Consider the following 17,385-nt stretch of genomic DNA (forward strand, 5'->3'; position numbering starts at 1 on the left):
CAGTCTTGAGAGACAAAACAAAACATATCCCATATGTGTTGCTCATTTTGTATTTTCAAATGCCATTACCAATAGTGTATTCCATGTGAGTGGTATATTTAGCTATTCCTTCCAAATATATATATATATAATTCCCTCCTATGAAAAGTATAAATATACCAGGTGTTCTGATAAACCTGTTTCACAGCTGAAGCTTGGAAAATGTCCTGCTGAGAGTTTCATTAGTTGAGAAATATGTGTGACTATTAAGCCTAAGAGTTTGGAGTCACTGCTCTAAATACAGCTACTTTGGGTTTTAACTATCATTGTACATTTGTTGTCATTTAAAAAAGGCTTTTCTTTATCCTTTGGACATTGGTACTGATGTCAGTAGATATAAGTCTAATTAAGCCTCCCTGTCTTTAATAACTGTACCTCCCTTAATACAGAACAGGTAGAAGCCATCCTATAGGCATGCTGAGTAAAACATTAGGAGTTGTGGTTTTATTAGCTTGATTATTTTATAAAATGTAGACTAGATACACTCTGAGAGACGTACAAGGATATAATTCAACATGGTACATTAATCCTTGTTTTAGTTATGGTTCCTGTTTAATTGAGAACAAAATGATTACTAACAAGAATGTGGAAAGGCTCTTAAAGGATATTAGTAAAACAACTGATATGCTGTGTGTCGTATACTAAGATATTTAAAAGGTGTTTTATTGAGTTTATTGCTCATGCTTTAACATTTGATGGTAAATTATGATTACAATGGTTTATTTTTTATGGTTACCAGTTGCTCTGATGCTACTAAATACATACACATTATCTCTGACGCTATAAAGCATAGAACAGAGAGAAGAGGAATAAATAGCCTTGTCATTGCCATTAACTCCAACCTTATTTCCACCTCTTAATGCTTTGGCTTTGGATAACTGATTATATGTCCATCTACTGTATCTATCTCTTTATCTATCTATCTATCTATCTATCTATCTATCTACAGTATCTCACATAAGTGAGTCCACCCCTCACATTTTTGTAAATATTTTATTATATCTTTTCATGTGACAACACTGAAGAAATGACACTTTGCTACAAGTAAAGAAGTGAGTGTAAAGAGTAAAGAAGTGAGTGTACAGCTTGTATAACAGTCCCCTCAAAATAACTCAACACACAGCCATTAATGTCTAAACTGCTAGCAACAAAAGTGAGTACACCTCTAAATGAAAATGGACAAATTGGGCCCAAAGTGTCAATATTTTTTGTGGCCACCATTACTTTCCAGCACTGCCTTAACCCTATTGGGCATGGAGTTTACCAGAGCTTCACAGGTTGCCACTGGAGTCCTCTTCCATTCCTCTATTACGACATTACGAAGCTGGTGGATGTTAGAGACCTTGTGCTCCTCCACCTTCCATTTGAGGATGCCCCACAGATGCTTAATAGGGTTTAGGTCTGGAGACATGCATGGCCAATCCATCACCTTTACCCTCAGCTTCTTTAGCAAGGCAGTGGTCATCTTGGAGGTGTGTTTGGGGTTGTTATCATGTTGGAATACTGCCCTGCTGTGAAGGGAGGTGATCATGTGCTGCTTCAGTATGTCACAGTACATGTTGGCATTCATGGTTCCGTCAATGAACTGTAGCTCCCCAGTGCCGGCAGCACTCAAGCAGTCCTAGACCATGAGACTCCCACAACCATGCTTAACTGTAGGCAAAACACACTTGTCTTTGCACTCCTCACCTGGTTCCCACCGCACAAGCTTGACACCATCTAAACCAAACATGTTTATCTTGGTCTCATCAGACCACAGGACATGGTTCCAGTAATCCATGTCCTTAGTCTGCTTGTCTTCAGCAAACTGTGAGCTTTCTTGTTCATCATCTTTAGAAGAGACTTCCTTCTGGGACAACAGCCATGCAGACCAATTTAATGCAGTGTGCGGCGTATGGTCTGAGCACTGGCAGGGTGACCCCCACCCCTTCAACCTCTGCAGCAGTGCTGGCAGCAGTCTTACGTATATTTCCCAAAGACAGCCTCTGGATATGACACTGAGCACGTGCACTCAACTTCTTTGGTTGACTATGGGGAGGGCTGTTCGTGTGGAACGTGTCCTGTTAAACCAATGTATGGTCTTGGCCACCATGCTGCAGCTCAGTTTCAGGGTCTTGGCAATCTTCTCATAGCCTTGGCCATCTTTATGTAGAGCAACAATTCTTTTTTTCAGATCCTCAGAGAGTTCTTTGCCATGAGGTGCCATGTTGAACTTCCAGTGACCAGTATGAGAGAGTGAGAGCGATAACACCAAATTTAACACACCTGCTCCCCGTTCATACCTGAGAACTTGTAACACTAATGAGTCACATGACACTGGGGAGGAAAAATGGCTAATTGGGCCCAATTTGGACATTTTTACATAGAGGTGTACTCACTTTCATTGCCAGCGGTTTAGACATTAATGGCTGTGTGTTGAGTAATTTTGAGGGGACAGCAAATTTACACTGTTATACAAGTTGTACACTCACTACTTTACATTGTAGCAAAGTGTAATTTCTTCAGTGTTGACCCATGAAAAGATATAATAAAATATTTACAAAAATGTGAGGGGTGGACTCACTTTGTGGGAGATACTGTATCTATCTATCTATCTATCTATCTATCTATCTATCTATCTATCTATCTATAGATTATAATAAGACAATTGCATGTCAACAAGAGTTTAGTTTACGTAAAGTGGATTTATGCTCATCTCGACTCCATTGATTTGGCATCCCTGAGTCCCCTGCCTGGCCACTTACATCTTCGGGCAGCTGGCTTCTGGGCCTTGATCGCTGGCCACTGTAATTGGCTGGGTGGGGAGGACATTACTCCTGTGCATTTGCAGGAGTTCAGTCAGAGTTGGCATTACCAAATTTGTACAGTAAGCTGTGCGTGCATGGCTCACTGTACAAGGTCAGACAGGCTGGTAAGTAACTTAAATGCAGAAGAGACAAAGCATGTCTCTTTTGCATTAAAATTCTTGCCTGTTATCCCATCTTTAATTCTAGCCTCAAGTTCCACTTGAAGTCAAATAGGTGAAAAAGTGATTTATAAATGACTGCTGTGAGTTATTATATTTTTTTAATTTCTTACTGTCTAACTGAAAGAGCATCCAGCAAGTATTGTTACTAATGTAAACATTTCAGTTTGCTAGAGTAAAATAAGCAGATAACCATCTGCAGTTAGTTACATGTTTTGCATGTCTCACTGCTGAGGCAGGCCAACTGCAGAAAAATTATATAATACACATTGCAACCAATTTAATTACACAATTAAATTAAACTGTGTTCTTGAAACAATACTTAGCAGTACCTGTAACAGTATATTTCACCTCTTTTTATGAAGTTGATTTTGCTGTTCTGCTGTACGGGTAAGGTGTACGAGTGCTATGTTACCAATGGGTCTGGCAGAAGTATTTTGACAGTTGGTGATTTTTCAGTCACATAGTTATATAGTTAGTCTGGATGAAAAAAAGACAAAAGTCCATCCAGTTTAACCAAAAAAAAAAAAGGTTATAATCCTATACCCACAATTAATCCAGAGGAAGGCAAAAAAACCCAGCAAAGCATGATCCAATTTGTTCCTGCAGGGGAAACTATTCCTTCCTGATCCCCCAAGAGGAAATTGGATATTCCCTGGATCAACTTTACCTATAAATGTTAGTATCCAGTTACATTATATGTATCTAATCACTTTCTTTGTAAGCCAAGTATAATCAGGTAATATGTTGATGTGAACATTTTAGTACTAAATTGATTCTCAAAGGCTTGCTGAGCATGCTTTTTGAAAGTACCTTAGATTGTTCAACCACATATTTATATAAGAATATCTACAGTGAAGTTATGTTCTAGAAAGTAAATGTTTTTCTTTGTCCATGCAGGGTAAAGTAAAAGGGTGACCTAACATCCTATCTCCCCATGAGCATATACTCGCCTTTCCTCGCTCCCTGCAATTCTCTTCACCTTCTGGGACTGAGGAAAAAAGATCCTCTGAAAGCTCCAAACCAACTTTTTAGAGCCTACACAGGGCTTTGGAAACATTTACTGTCCTTATGTGACAATGCTGGGCTAATCAGGGGGCACCTGGTGTTGTCATATGGGAGTGGAGGAGTAAATCCATGCTCACCCATACCTGGGGGAGCTGGAAATATTACTTCACTTCATATAGCCAAATGGAACAGCATGGAATAGAAAAAGAAAGTGAGTACAGGTGAAACTCAAAAAATTAGAATACCGTGCAAAAGTTCATTTATTTCAGTGATGCAACTTAAAAGGTGAAACTAATATAGGAGATAGACTCATTACATGCAAAGCAAGATAGTTCAAGCCGTGATTTGTCATAATTGTGATGATTATGGCTTACAGCTCATGAAAACCCCAAATCCACAATATCAGAAAATTAGAATATTGTGAAAAGGTGCAATATTCTAGGCTCAAAGTGTCCCACTCTAATCAGCTAATTAAGCCATAACACATGCAAAGGGTTCCTGAGCCTTTAAATGGTCTCTCAGTCTGGTTCAGTAGGAATCACAATCATGGGGAAGACTGCTGACCTGACAGTTGTGCAGAAAACCAACATTGACACCCTCCATAAGGAGGGAAAGCCTCAAAAGGTAATTGCAAAAGAAGTTGGATGTTCCCAAAGTGCTGTATCAAAGCACATTAATAGAAAGTTATGTGGAAGGGAAAAGTGTGGAAGAAAAAGGTGCACAAGCATCAGGGATGACCGCAGCCTGGAGAGGATTGTCAGGAAAAGGCCATTCAAAAGTGTTGGGGACTTTCACAAGGAGTGGACTGAGGCTGGAGTCAGTGCATCAAGAGCCACCACACACAGACGAAAACCTGGACATGGGCTTCAAATGTCGTATTCCTTTTGTCAAGCCGCTCCTGAACAACAAACAACGTCAGAAGCGTCTTACCTGGGCTAAAGAAAAACAGACCTGGTCTGTTGCTCAGTGGTCCAAAGTCCTCTTTTCTGATGAGAGCAACTTTTGCATCTTATTTGGAAACCAAGGACCCAGAGTATGGAGGAAGAATGGAGAGGCACATACTGCAAGATGCTTGAAGTCCAGTGTGAAGTTTCCACAGTCTGTGTTGATTTGGGGAGCCATGTCATCTGCTGGTGTTGGTCCACTGTGCTTCATTAAGTCCAGGGTCAACGCAGCCATTTACCAAGAGATTTTGGAGCACTTCATGCTTCCTTCTGCAGATGAGCTTTATGGGGATGCTGACTTCATTTTCCAGCAGGTCTTGGCACCTGCCCACACTGCCAAAAGCACCAAAACCTGGTTCAACGACCGTGGGGTTACTGTGCTTGATTGGCCAGCAAACTCACCTGACCTTAACCCCATAGAGAATCCCATAGAGAATGCCAAGAGAAAGATGAGAGACATGAGACCGAACAATGCAGAAGAGCTGAAGGCCGCTATTGAAGCATCCTGTTCTTCCATAACACCTCAGCAGTGCCACAGGCTGATAGCTTCCATGCCACGCCGCATTGAGGCAGTAATTGCTGAAAAAGGGGCCCAAACTAAGTACTGAGTACATATGCATGTTTATACTTTTCAGAGGTCCGATATTGTTCTATGTACAATCCTTGTTTTATTGATTGCATGTAATATTCAAATTTTCTGAGATTGTGGATTTGGGGTTTTCATGAGCTGTAAACCATAATCATCACAATTATGACAAATCGCGGCTTGAACTATCTTGCTTTGCATGTAATGAGTCTACCTCATATATTAGTTTCATCTTTTAAGTTGCGTTACTGAAATAAATGAACTTTTGCACTATATTCTAATTTTTCAAGTTTCACCTGTATATACTGCTAGTTAGAGAGGAAGCTAAGTGAAACATTTACATTACGTAAATGGTCAAAGGAAGGCTTTACTTTAAGGCATTTACATATGATATGCATATGTACTACATGTATATGTCAAAGTAAACATGTAACTATTTAAATATACACTCATTGGCCACTTTATTAGGTACACTTGTTCAATTGCTTGATAACACAAATTGCTAATCACACAGCAGAAACTTCATGCATTTAGGCATCTAGACATGGTGAATACGACTCTCTGAAGTTCAAACCGAGCATCAGAATGGGGAAGAAAGGGAATTTAGGTGACTTTGAACATGACATGGTTGTTGGTGCCAGACAGGCTTGTCTGAGTATTTTAAAAACTGCTGATCTATTGATATTTTCATGCACAACCATCTCTAGGGTTTACAGAGAATGGTCCAAAAAAGAGAAAATATCCAGTAGGCGTGTGGACAAAAATGCCTTGTTGATGTCAGAGGTCAGAGGAGAATGGGCAGACTGGTTCAAGATGATAGTAAGGCAACAGTAACTCATGTCAATATGGCCAAAAATCTCTGAGGAATGTTTCCAACACCTTGTTGAATCTATGTCATGAAGAATTAAGGCAGCTCTGAAGGCAAAAGGGAGTCCATCCTGGTACTAGCAAGGTGTACCTAATAAAGTGACCGATGAGTGCACGTTGATAATGGTAAAAGAGAACTACACAAGTACCGATATACTTGAAAAATTATAGTTAGAATTTAAATGCCTGCTCCAGAAACAGAGATTTCTTCTTTCAGGCACTTTTATAAGTGGAGCTGTTTCCTTTTTTGCTGTTATTTTCCATGTAGACAGTACCTGCTATTTATTTTCCAAAATAGTCATAAGGTTTACATTATTTGCATAAATCAAAATATTATCCCAAGCATAATGAGAAACTGTGAGCATATTGTGTGTATTAAATATTCACTTTTAATTCTAATTTACCATTAATCAGCATGCACATTATGCACTTCAAAATCCATATTAATTAGCATTTTTTTAGCTTAAATTTGTAATGTGAACATTTGTTAATACATGAAAGACTCCATATTGAGACAATCTGTTTATATTTATTCATAAATTGAAAAGAAAATAGGCTTATGAATTTGTTTGTGCTGAATTTACCACACATGTAAATGCCCATCGGTTTTGTATTATACAGTATAAGTAGATGAATGTTCCTGTGGCAAGTCTTTGAAAAACACAGGTTTTCTTCATGCTTTTATTTTTTTTTAAAAAAATATGAGAACATGAGGGTGGGCAAGTCACTTTTCTTTTAAGGTTATGATAGTTGATGTTTCTCTTGTCTCTCTCCTGTCACATTTCTTGCTGTTTCAAGCACTTTTTTATTTGACGTCTTTGGAGAATCTGCCTTATTCAAGTCCTATGTGTACAGGAAATACACCCATACATAAAGAAATATTGATTTTGGTGTAGTCCTGTTTTTCCCTGTGGATCATCTTCATCTATTGGCTCTTTTCACATAAAAAGTGATAGGAAAAATTTTAGAATAAGTGTGTATTTAAAATAAAATTGCTGATGGAAGTGAAAAATGCTTCTGAAAATGGTTTACAAGTGTTCTGTGACATAGCAAGGTATGGATGCTTGCAGTGATAAGTTACAGGCTTTTAAAGTGTATCACTGAATTCTATAGCCTATCATTTCTCAGAAGGGAAATGTTAATGTAATAATTATATACTGTACTGTGCAGTTATCTATATGAAATGTTTGTTTCTAGAACATACAGTAAGATAAATATGGAAATATATCCAAAGACAAAGAAAAAAATTATTTTCAAAGGCAAACAAAATTCCTGACTTTTTTAATTTGTGTTGGAGTGGTAAAGGTCATAATTCCGTATTTTTAGTTCAGTCCCTAGATTGTATATGATTTTTTTAAATAAATATTAAAGTGAGCTTGGTTGTCATGACTGCTAAACCTGATGAACATTTGTTCGGGTAAAATAGAAAAGGCAATGCTGAAAGTAAATGCTTTTGTCTTAGGCTTGTATAGGCTTTCTCTGGAATAACAGTGTAACAAATGCCATCCCTTGTCAATCACTTCATTATAAAGCTGACAGCTTGCAGTTAGATGGAGAATTAGGTGTGTGGCTAGGGTCCGGTAAACCTAATTGTCGATAAATAAAAGAAAATTCCCCAGCATGATGGAAATGAGAAAAAGTAACTGGATGCACTATGTTTTGTTTTCTATCTATCAACCTTAATATCTAAGTGGGTGACTGGCAGCTAGGACCAAGATTTAACCCTCAAAGTTCTTCAGAAAACATGTTTGTGCTGCAGGATTCATGCATTCATATAGTATTCCATTGCCAAGTGAAGATTCAAAACTATTTTTACAAGCAAACATAGAAATTGCTAAAAAAAATTGTCTGCAACAATAATATACTGTTAATTGGTAACAACATTGTTTATTACTCAACATACTAACATAAAAAGCTGATTGTATTTTCAGAATGTTAACATAAATCATTTTCTTCAGTGCAATTAAGAATTCATAGTTCCACAGTCCAAAGATACGGGTCTTACCACTCAGGGGAGTTTTCTTAGATACCCCTTGTCTCAGACAGCATGGTTCAGAGCTGGGGGTCCATAGCTCCCAAGCAGCTTTCACCTGCGCAAAAAAAAAAAACCTCTTTTATTTAAACTGTCAGAATTTAAATGTAGGGGAAGATTTACTAAAATTGGAGAGTGCAAAATATGGTGCAGCTCTGAACAGAAACCAATCAGCTTCCAGGTTTTATTGTCAAAGCTTAATTTAACAAATGAAAGTTAGAAGCTGTCTGGCTACCACGCACAACTGCATCAGATTCAAAAACTTCAGTTTTAGTAAATCTCCCCCCATACTGTATAAACACATTACTCATACCCAACCTCCCTCCCATACCATACATCAAATATTGACCTTACTATCTGCATATAACAGCAGAAATCAACATTTGTCAAACCAGGCAATATTTTTTCTGATCTTCAGTCATCTTCAGGAGTGGTACCCAGCAGAGTCTTCTGCTGCTGTAGGTAATACAACTGTAGTGCTGCATTTCCATCAAGTTCAATGTGTTGTATATTAATGTATGCACTTCTGTATGTCACTGTCACAAAGGCCCCTTTCACACGAGCGTTCCGTTTTTTCCATCAGTTCAGTCCCATTTTTTCCAAGAAAAAACTGATCAGTTCACATTCGTTTTTAATCAGTTTACATCAGTTTTTCATCAGTTCACATCAGTTTTTCATTAGTTTACAGCCGTCTTTCATTTTTTACACCCGTTTTCGTACATTTACATCTGTTTTGTCCGTTTATATATGTTTTTCATCCGTTTACATCCTTTTTTTGTCCATTTACATCCTTTTTTTGTCAATTCAGTTTTTTTTAATGGAAGAAAAATAGGGTTTTCTTCCATTCATGTTAATGGATGAGGACATTAAGAAGTACTGCTACAGAGTGGCACGGTTGCACAAAATCACGTATAGATATGTGATTTTGCATTTCCAGGTGGGGGGGCGTGCAACTCGCCCTACCCTCTGCTGTCAATCACTCGGTCCCGGTGGGTGATTACTCACCGGCGCCCGGGGATTGCTGAGCATCTCCGACAAGGGGAGAATTGTTTGTAAACAAAACAGTTCTCTTCTCTTTCAGCCCCTGCACACTGCTTTGCATGGCTGTGCAAAGCACAGTCATGCAAAGCAGTGTGCCTACAGTGAAGCACAAACACAACCCAATATGCTAAACAGCACACAGCACACAGTTAGCCCTTTGATTGCCCCACATGTTAACCCCTTCCTGCCCAGTGCCAATAGTACAGTGTCAGTGCTTTTTATTAGCACTGATCACTGTATTTGTGTCACTGGGGTTGTCAGTGACACCAAGTCTGTTCTCCCCAGTGTCAGAATGCCTGTTGCAGTCCTGTAGTCCCGCTATAAGTCGCTGACCGCCGCCATTACTAGCAAAAAGAAAACAGATCCCAGTATATATACCGCCATTTTTAAACCCTATAACTTTTACTTAAACCAATTTACACATATTGGGATTTTTTTTAACAAAGACATGTAGCAGAATACATTTTATCCTAAATTTATGAAGAAATTAGATTTTTACATTTTTTACTGGACATATTTAATAGCAAAAAGTAAAAAATATTGTTTTTTTCTCAAAATTGTCGGCCTTTTTGTTTATAGCTCAAAAAATAAAAAACGCACAGGGGATCAAATACCACCAAAAGAAAGCTCTATTTGTGGGAAAAAAGGACATCAATTTCATTTGGGTGCAGTGTTGAATGACCGCGCAATTGTCAGTTAAAATACCGCAGCATTGTAACGCAAAAAATGTCTTGGTCAAGAAGGGGGGTAAACCTTCTGGAGGGCAAATGATTAATGGATGTAAACAGATGATCATCCGTTTACATCCGCTAGTCCATAGAAATACATGGGTTTCTGTTTTTCATCTGTAAATGGACAGATGAAAAATGGACATGCGGAACGCCCGTGGTAAAGGGGCCAAAAAGAATTTATTTGAGCAATTAGACTTCCTAATAGTTCTTAACACTTAGACCCCATGTACACAAGCAGCTCCTAAACTCGAGTTTAGGAGCTTTTGGCATTTTTTTGCCAAAGTTCCTAAACTCAACTCCATAAAAGCCTATGTGTCCATGTACGCATAGGCCTTTAGCAGGGTTTAGGAACTGCTGCTTTTAGGTAAGATTAAACCTCCCTCTTCTGAACGCAGAAGAATCGCTTTCAGGATAGGAACATTTTCACCGCCGACCGTGGGAAAAACCGCAAACCACGGCAAAACCACGGCAATATTGCAGTACCGCGGTTTCTGTGTTTTGCCGCGTTTTGTCGCAATTTGCATTTTCCCGGTCAGGGTAGGTTCGTGTACATAGAGCCTAACAAGGTGACAAACATAGAAATACTAAATTCTGCCAGCTATTATTTATGCACCATTTTCTTTTGTTTCCAAGATGCTGTAGCAAACATCTGCCACCAACAATCATTGAACAGACAGAGTAGTTTACATCGCACATCTTTTCCACCCTAATGTTTGATCAACCAAAAATCAAACCTCTTAACCATATCTGCACTTTAGATTGATGTTTGATTTTCTAAACAGTTTTATCTGATAAAGAGGTAACTGAGTATATACAGTATACACAGTATACACATTGTCCCAAAAAAAACAAATGTACAAAACGTTTTATTTAATTATTATGCTTGATATCTTATAGCGCTGAAAACTTTACTTTGCAGTAAAACTACAATTGAGGCCTCGTGCACTTGGGACATTTATCCCCAGTGCAAGAGGATCTGAGGTTAGCCTAACATCCAGCCCTGCTGTTAGAAGTTTAATATCTATGAGTCTAACTGCTGCTGCAGCTGTATCGGAAATTAATAGTGATCTCAGCAGTACTTCAGTTTAGGGCAGCCAGAGCCCAGGGAATAATGCCCGAAATGTAGACTATTTGCATTCCAGGCATTCATCCTTGAGTGCATAGTTTCCTAAACGAAGGTACTGCTGAGTGCACCACACAGCCCCTTCCAGCTGCAACACCTGTACAGGCTGCTGGCAGTGGGAATAGATGTTGCGCTTATGCCCTTCAGCTGAGACTAAACCCAGGGCCTCATGCATCGGGGCTAAAACCTCACATGTATAGAAGGCCTTAAATGGAAAACAGTGAGGCCTTAAATGGAAAACAAGCTGAATGTTTCCAGGCTGTCCAGTTGTGGCACTTTCAGAGTTTACCTCTAAAGATTATTTCTGTCACATACAATACAACTCTCAAGCAATCATATGTTCTATGCACAAGCAGTTAACCTTTAAAAAAATCAAAAACAAATGAAAGCATTTTTAAACACAAACACAACAATCACAACATAGGAAATGTTAAACAATAAGGTAGTGAATGTTTAATGGATACAGGGACGGACTGACCATTTGTAAACTCGGGCACTGCCCGTGGGCCCGGGGTCAGTAGGGGGCCCCATGAGATGCCCCTGGTACCTTTTTCATAGGCTTTTTTGAGTTTGGGCAAGGACACAGGGGCCCCATGATCCCCTATTGCCCGGGGGCCCCATGAGTTGTCAGTTCGCCCCTGAATGGATACCTACAGTATAAAATCTCTAGTGCAGGATTGTTTTGCCCATAGGAACTGTAACATGTCTTATATTTGACCTGGCTTCGACAAGTCTTAGCTATAGAGCTCACAATCAGCAACACTGATTTTCAAAAAGAGTCACACATTCTTTTTTATATATGTCACTGGATTGCTATACATTTTTAAGAGCAGATGTCCAGTTTGGGAAAATCTACTCAAACAAAAAAGTCTGATCAGGAGGCAAAGTAAGGTCAGGCCAAGTGTGTATCAGTGTACTTCAAAAATTTATTAATACGCTTTTGTAGCTGCTGGCTGGGAAAAATTAATCTTTATGGCGGCAAGATATAAAAGTACAATTCTCTATCGAACATCTGGGGAACAAAATGCAGTTCTGTACGTTTCCTCTGAAAAACAGAGTGTAAATCTGTTTAGCAGCAGAGGCTGAGTGTTAGTTTCATGTTAATGTCTGTGTGTATTAATGCAGTGTCACATTTGCTGTAGACCTTTGGAAAAATTGCTACTTGACAGGCAAAATCTGTCATGATTTCTGCTTCCCACTGGCAAATGGCCTTTTAAAAATCTATTATTAAAGTTTGTTAATGTTTTATGTATTTAAAATGTTTCTCTCTGACACATTAAGATGTGCAAAATTGCTGCTCATACATCTTATGCCACTTGATTTGTTCTAACAACGGCATTGAAAAGCTCTCACTTATCCTTAATCACTCACAGCAAACACAGGGGTTATATGAGCGTGGTCAAGACAATATTTAAAGTGATATTAAAACCTACAAGAAAAAAAACATATTGCAGCATATATCAACACTTGCAACATCTTTTGTGTGCCTTTCTTTTTAAGCTTTGTATTCACCCTTTGAAAATAGACTGTCCTAAGAGTTCATCTTTTGGGTGGCTATGCTCCATTGTAGGGTCCTATGGAGCCTCATAATAGCCTTCTTTACAAGAAAACTCCCTATTCAAGGCTCAGAATAACAGGCATCTGCACAGGCAGCTCTGAAGCCCAGGGATGCAAACCAGCTCCCCATCCATCCTCTTCAATTTTATTAACAATAGCTCCCAAGATATGTATTGTAGAATTGTAATCCTGTCATGGCGGTCAAGTGACAAGAATGTGATGCGTACAGTGTGTGCTCCATCACCTGAAGTTTGGGGAGGTTGCACTGACAGATACAGAACCAAAAGCATGTTACATATTTTAAATGTTAGTAAATGCGGATTCAATTTGGAAAAAAATAATAGTGTTTAGGTTTTTCTAAAGGTCTTGATTAGATTCCTGTAAAAAATATTTAATACTACTTCACACAGCACTTTACATACATGGTGATGCTAAGCTCAGCTTGTTTAGTCTAAATGAAACTGTAAATAAATATTAATTATCTCTACAATGTATATTTTTTTGTATATATTTGCTCCTCCCAAGACCTCCTGCTCTCTAGCTCCTTTCTCACCTCCTACCATGCTCACCTCCAGGACTTCTCATGAGCCTCTCCCATCCTATAGAACTCCCTACCCCAATCTGTTCCACTATGTTCTGCTCTGTCTAGTTTTAAATAATCCCTGAAAATCCCTCTCTTCAGAGAGGCTTATCCTATCCCCACCTAAAAACTGTACTTTTATTTTCTCCATCAGCTCATCCCACACAGTTATTACCTTTTGTAGCTCTTGGCCCTCCTTCCTAGATTGTATGCTCTAATGAGCAGGGCCTTCCAATTCCCACTGTGTTGAATTGTAATGTAACTCTACTGTCTGCCCTCATGTTGTAAAGCGATGCATAAACTGTTGGTGCTATAAAAATCCTGAATAATAATAATATTAATAATCATCATCATCATCAATGTCCTTATAGCACATCTCTATGCAGACATAAAAGACAAAAATGGATGTAACTCTTTAATAATTAATACAAAGAGTATAAGTACCTGAACTTGATCTGATTTAGCATCTTGCAGTCCCTGTACAGCAGGGCTTGAATGTCAGAGGAAGAAGCAGCACAAGGAGCCCATTTTTTCAAGTGCTGGCAAGAAGAATAGTGATAAGAGGAGAAAACAGAAGAATGACAAAGAGATTAGCTCCTTTCACTGTCTAGTAACAAGCTAGAGTGGGTCCAGAGAAAGTGGGGTTGAATAATCCTGGCAGTCAGACTGAGGACAGGAAATATATAGATTAATTTAGAATATTACATTCAAATGTTACTTTTAATGCATTGTTCATATTTATCTTAGTATGCTTTACAAGAGATTGTTGAATAAAACATGTGCTGAGTAAATATTCAGGCTTCATTTACTGAATCTCTGAAAATGTTAGTTGCCTGGCCATCATGCTGTATTAACAGTTTTGCACATTACAGGTTTTTGTAATCAACCTTTTAACAATTTTTAACTCTTGTAAAGCATAATAAGAGAAAAGAGGTGTTTGACAGATGGTGCGGAGTCAATATTACACCTCTTAAGCATCGTGATTGCAGCATGTAAACACCCCCGTTCCCTGCTATTGCAGCTTAAGGGGGGTGGTTGGGGGGTCCTAAAAACACTGCTCAACTGCGCATTTGTAACACTCCCCAACCAAAAGTCTAAATGAGCTCTTAGCGACGCTCTGCTCTTTGCTAAGCAACCAGCTGGTTTCAGTGGGTAGTAAATTCCATTCAGATATCACTTGTTCTCTTGTATGGGAATTTTATCCCCTTCTTTGCTAAAGAGGTGACAAATTTCCTAAAAAAAGATCTTACTAAAATAAATAGACCATGTTTTTTTTCTGTATTAAGAGTCTGCTGCACAGTTCTGGAAAAAAGAAGCTGAAAATCAATGCAATTGTAACTTAAAGTTTAACATTTATAAACCATAATCATTAAACCTTTCTATTAAAATTTTAATATGGTAATCCTTTTATTTATCTTAATATTAAACTTTAATATAAAAAATGTAATATGGGTAAAATTTTAAACCAATTCTGCTTTGTAACTGAGGTTCACTTACGCAGCTGGGGTTGATTTAAATCATGTAATCACCTTATTCACTAAATTAGAACTTTCACTACTAATTTAGGAACTCAAGCCCATTTTCTATTAATTCATTAGCATTTTATACTGAATTCCATATTTAATGATTTTCTCTCCCTCTTTTAGGAAACCGAGGATGTTATAACAGCTAAAAAGCCACATGTGGAAGGCATATTGTCTAAGGGTTATCAGCTTCATACGGAGAAATCTGTGTCCTATCCTGTAAAGGTAAATGTCCAACATCAATATTATATTGTTATTGGTTTAATTTTTAGTATGCACTTTACAAAGAATTGCAGTGTTCACATGGACCAGCATGAACTTCACTGAGCAATCAACTTTACTAACTCATAGCCCAAATTAGAATTCCATTACTCCACATGACTAAGTCCCTCACATCACACTGAGACTTTCTTTTAGGTACTCCTGTGTATGATGTCTTAAAGGGAATCTAATATACAGTTGCAAGAAAAAGTATATGAACCCCTTGGGATTACGTGGAGTTTTGCATGAATTGGGCATAAAATGTGCTCTGAACGTCATCTAAGTCACAACAATAGAAGAACACAGTCTGCTGAACATAATACTACACAAACATTAGATGTTGCCATGGTTTAATTGCACATAACATGTAAACGTTCACAGTGCAGGGAGGAAAAAGTATGTGAGGCCCTAGCTTAAGGACTTCTCCCAGAGCTAATTGGAGCCAGGAGTGAGCCAACCTTGACTCCAATCAGTGTGATGATATTGGATGTGTTGCTGACAGCTGTCCTGCCCTTAAAAAACACACACATGTTTTGGGTTTACTGGTTTCAAGAAGCACTGTCTGATGTGAACCATGCCTCGCAGAAAAGAGCTCTCAGAAGACCTACGATCAAGAATTGTTGACTTGCATGAAGCTGGAAAGGGTTACAAAAGTATCTCCAAAAGCCTTGATGTTCATGTGTCTACGGTAATACAGACTGTCTACAAATGGAGAAAGTTTAGCACTGTTGCTACTTTCCCTAGGCGTGGTCGTCCTGTAAAAATGACTGCAAGAGCACAGCGCAGAATGCTGCATGAGGTAAAGAAGAATCCCAGTGTGTCAGCTAAAGACCTACAGAAATCTTTGGCACATGCTAACATTTTTGTTGACACATCTACAATAAGGAAAACGGTAAACAAGAATGGAGTACATGGGAGGACACCACAGAGGAAGCCATTGCTGTCCAAAAATAATATTGCAGCACGTTTGAAGTTTGCAAAAGAGCACCTGGATGTTCCACAGCACTACTGGCAAAATATACTGTGGACAGATGAAACCAAGATTGAGTTGTTTGGGAAGAACACACAACACTATGTGTGGAGAAAAAAATGCACAGCACACCAACATCAAAACCTCATCCCCACTGTAAAACATGGCGGAGGGAGCATCATGGTTTGGGGCTGCTTTGCTGCCTCAGGGCCTAGACGGATTGTTGTCATTGATGGGAAAATGAATTCCAGAGTTTATCAAGACATTTTGCAGGAAAACGTACGACCATCTGTCCGCCAACTGAAGCTCCGCAGAGGATGGGTGATGCAACAGGACAATGATCCAAAGCATACAAGTAATTCAACAAAACAATGGCTGCAACAGCACAGAATACGCCTTCTGGAGTGGCCCAGTCAGAGTCCTGACCTAAACCCGATTGAAATGCTGTGGCATGACCTTAAGAGAGCGATTCACACCAAACATCCCAAGAATATTGCTACACTGAAACAGTTTTGTGAAGAGGAGTGGTCCAAAATTACTCCAGATTGTTGTGCAGGTCTGATCTGCAACTACAGGAAACGTTTGGTTGAGGTTATTGCTACCAAAGGAGGGTCAACCAGTTATTAAGTCCAAAGGTTCACATACTTTTTCCACCCAGCACTGTGAATGTTTACATGTTATGTGCAATTAAACCATGACAACATCTAATGTTTGTGTAGTATTATGTTCGGCAGACTGTGTTCTTCTATTGTTGTGACTTAGATGACGTTCAGAGCACATTTTATGCCCAATTCATGCAAAACGCCACGTAATCCCAAGGGGTTCACATATATATACAATATAATACAATATAATACAATATATACACTACCAGTCAAAGGATTTAGAACAACACCTTTCTTTCAGTTTGTAGTGGAATTTAAGTAGTTCAAATCCAGTTATTAACCTAAAATGGTACAGGGGTGTGTAGAAAATGCTAGAGGTTAAATGGAAGTAATTAAAGCCTTGAATGTCCATGAAAATGGTTCCTACAACTGTCCTAACTGGTTGAATACCTAAAAACCCTACATCTGTATAAAAGCAGAGTTGGGAAAATGATGTTACTACATTGTCTGAAGCACTAACTGGACAATATTGCACTGCAAGAAGTAGTATATT

At 38.6% G+C, this 17,385-nt stretch overlaps 1 protein-coding gene across 1 annotated transcript in view; it reads left to right on the top strand.

The window, feature by feature from the left end:
• Positions 1–17,385, top strand: part of DMD (dystrophin) — a 2,676,943-nt gene that overhangs the window by 1,532,834 nt on the left and 1,126,724 nt on the right. Inside the window, exon 48 of the mRNA XM_089653005.1 lies at positions 15,120–15,221. Within this exon, the coding sequence (XP_089509131.1) occupies positions 15,120–15,221 (102 nt within the window). The remainder of the gene's footprint in view (positions 1–15,119; positions 15,222–17,385) is intronic.

This window comes from Staurois parvus, unplaced genomic scaffold (assembly GCF_062004578.1).
Source record: "Staurois parvus isolate SC_StPar_1 unplaced genomic scaffold, SC_StPar_1.0 ptg000696l, whole genome shotgun sequence".
In the NCBI taxonomy this organism is placed as follows: Eukaryota; Metazoa; Chordata; class Amphibia; order Anura; family Ranidae; genus Staurois; species Staurois parvus.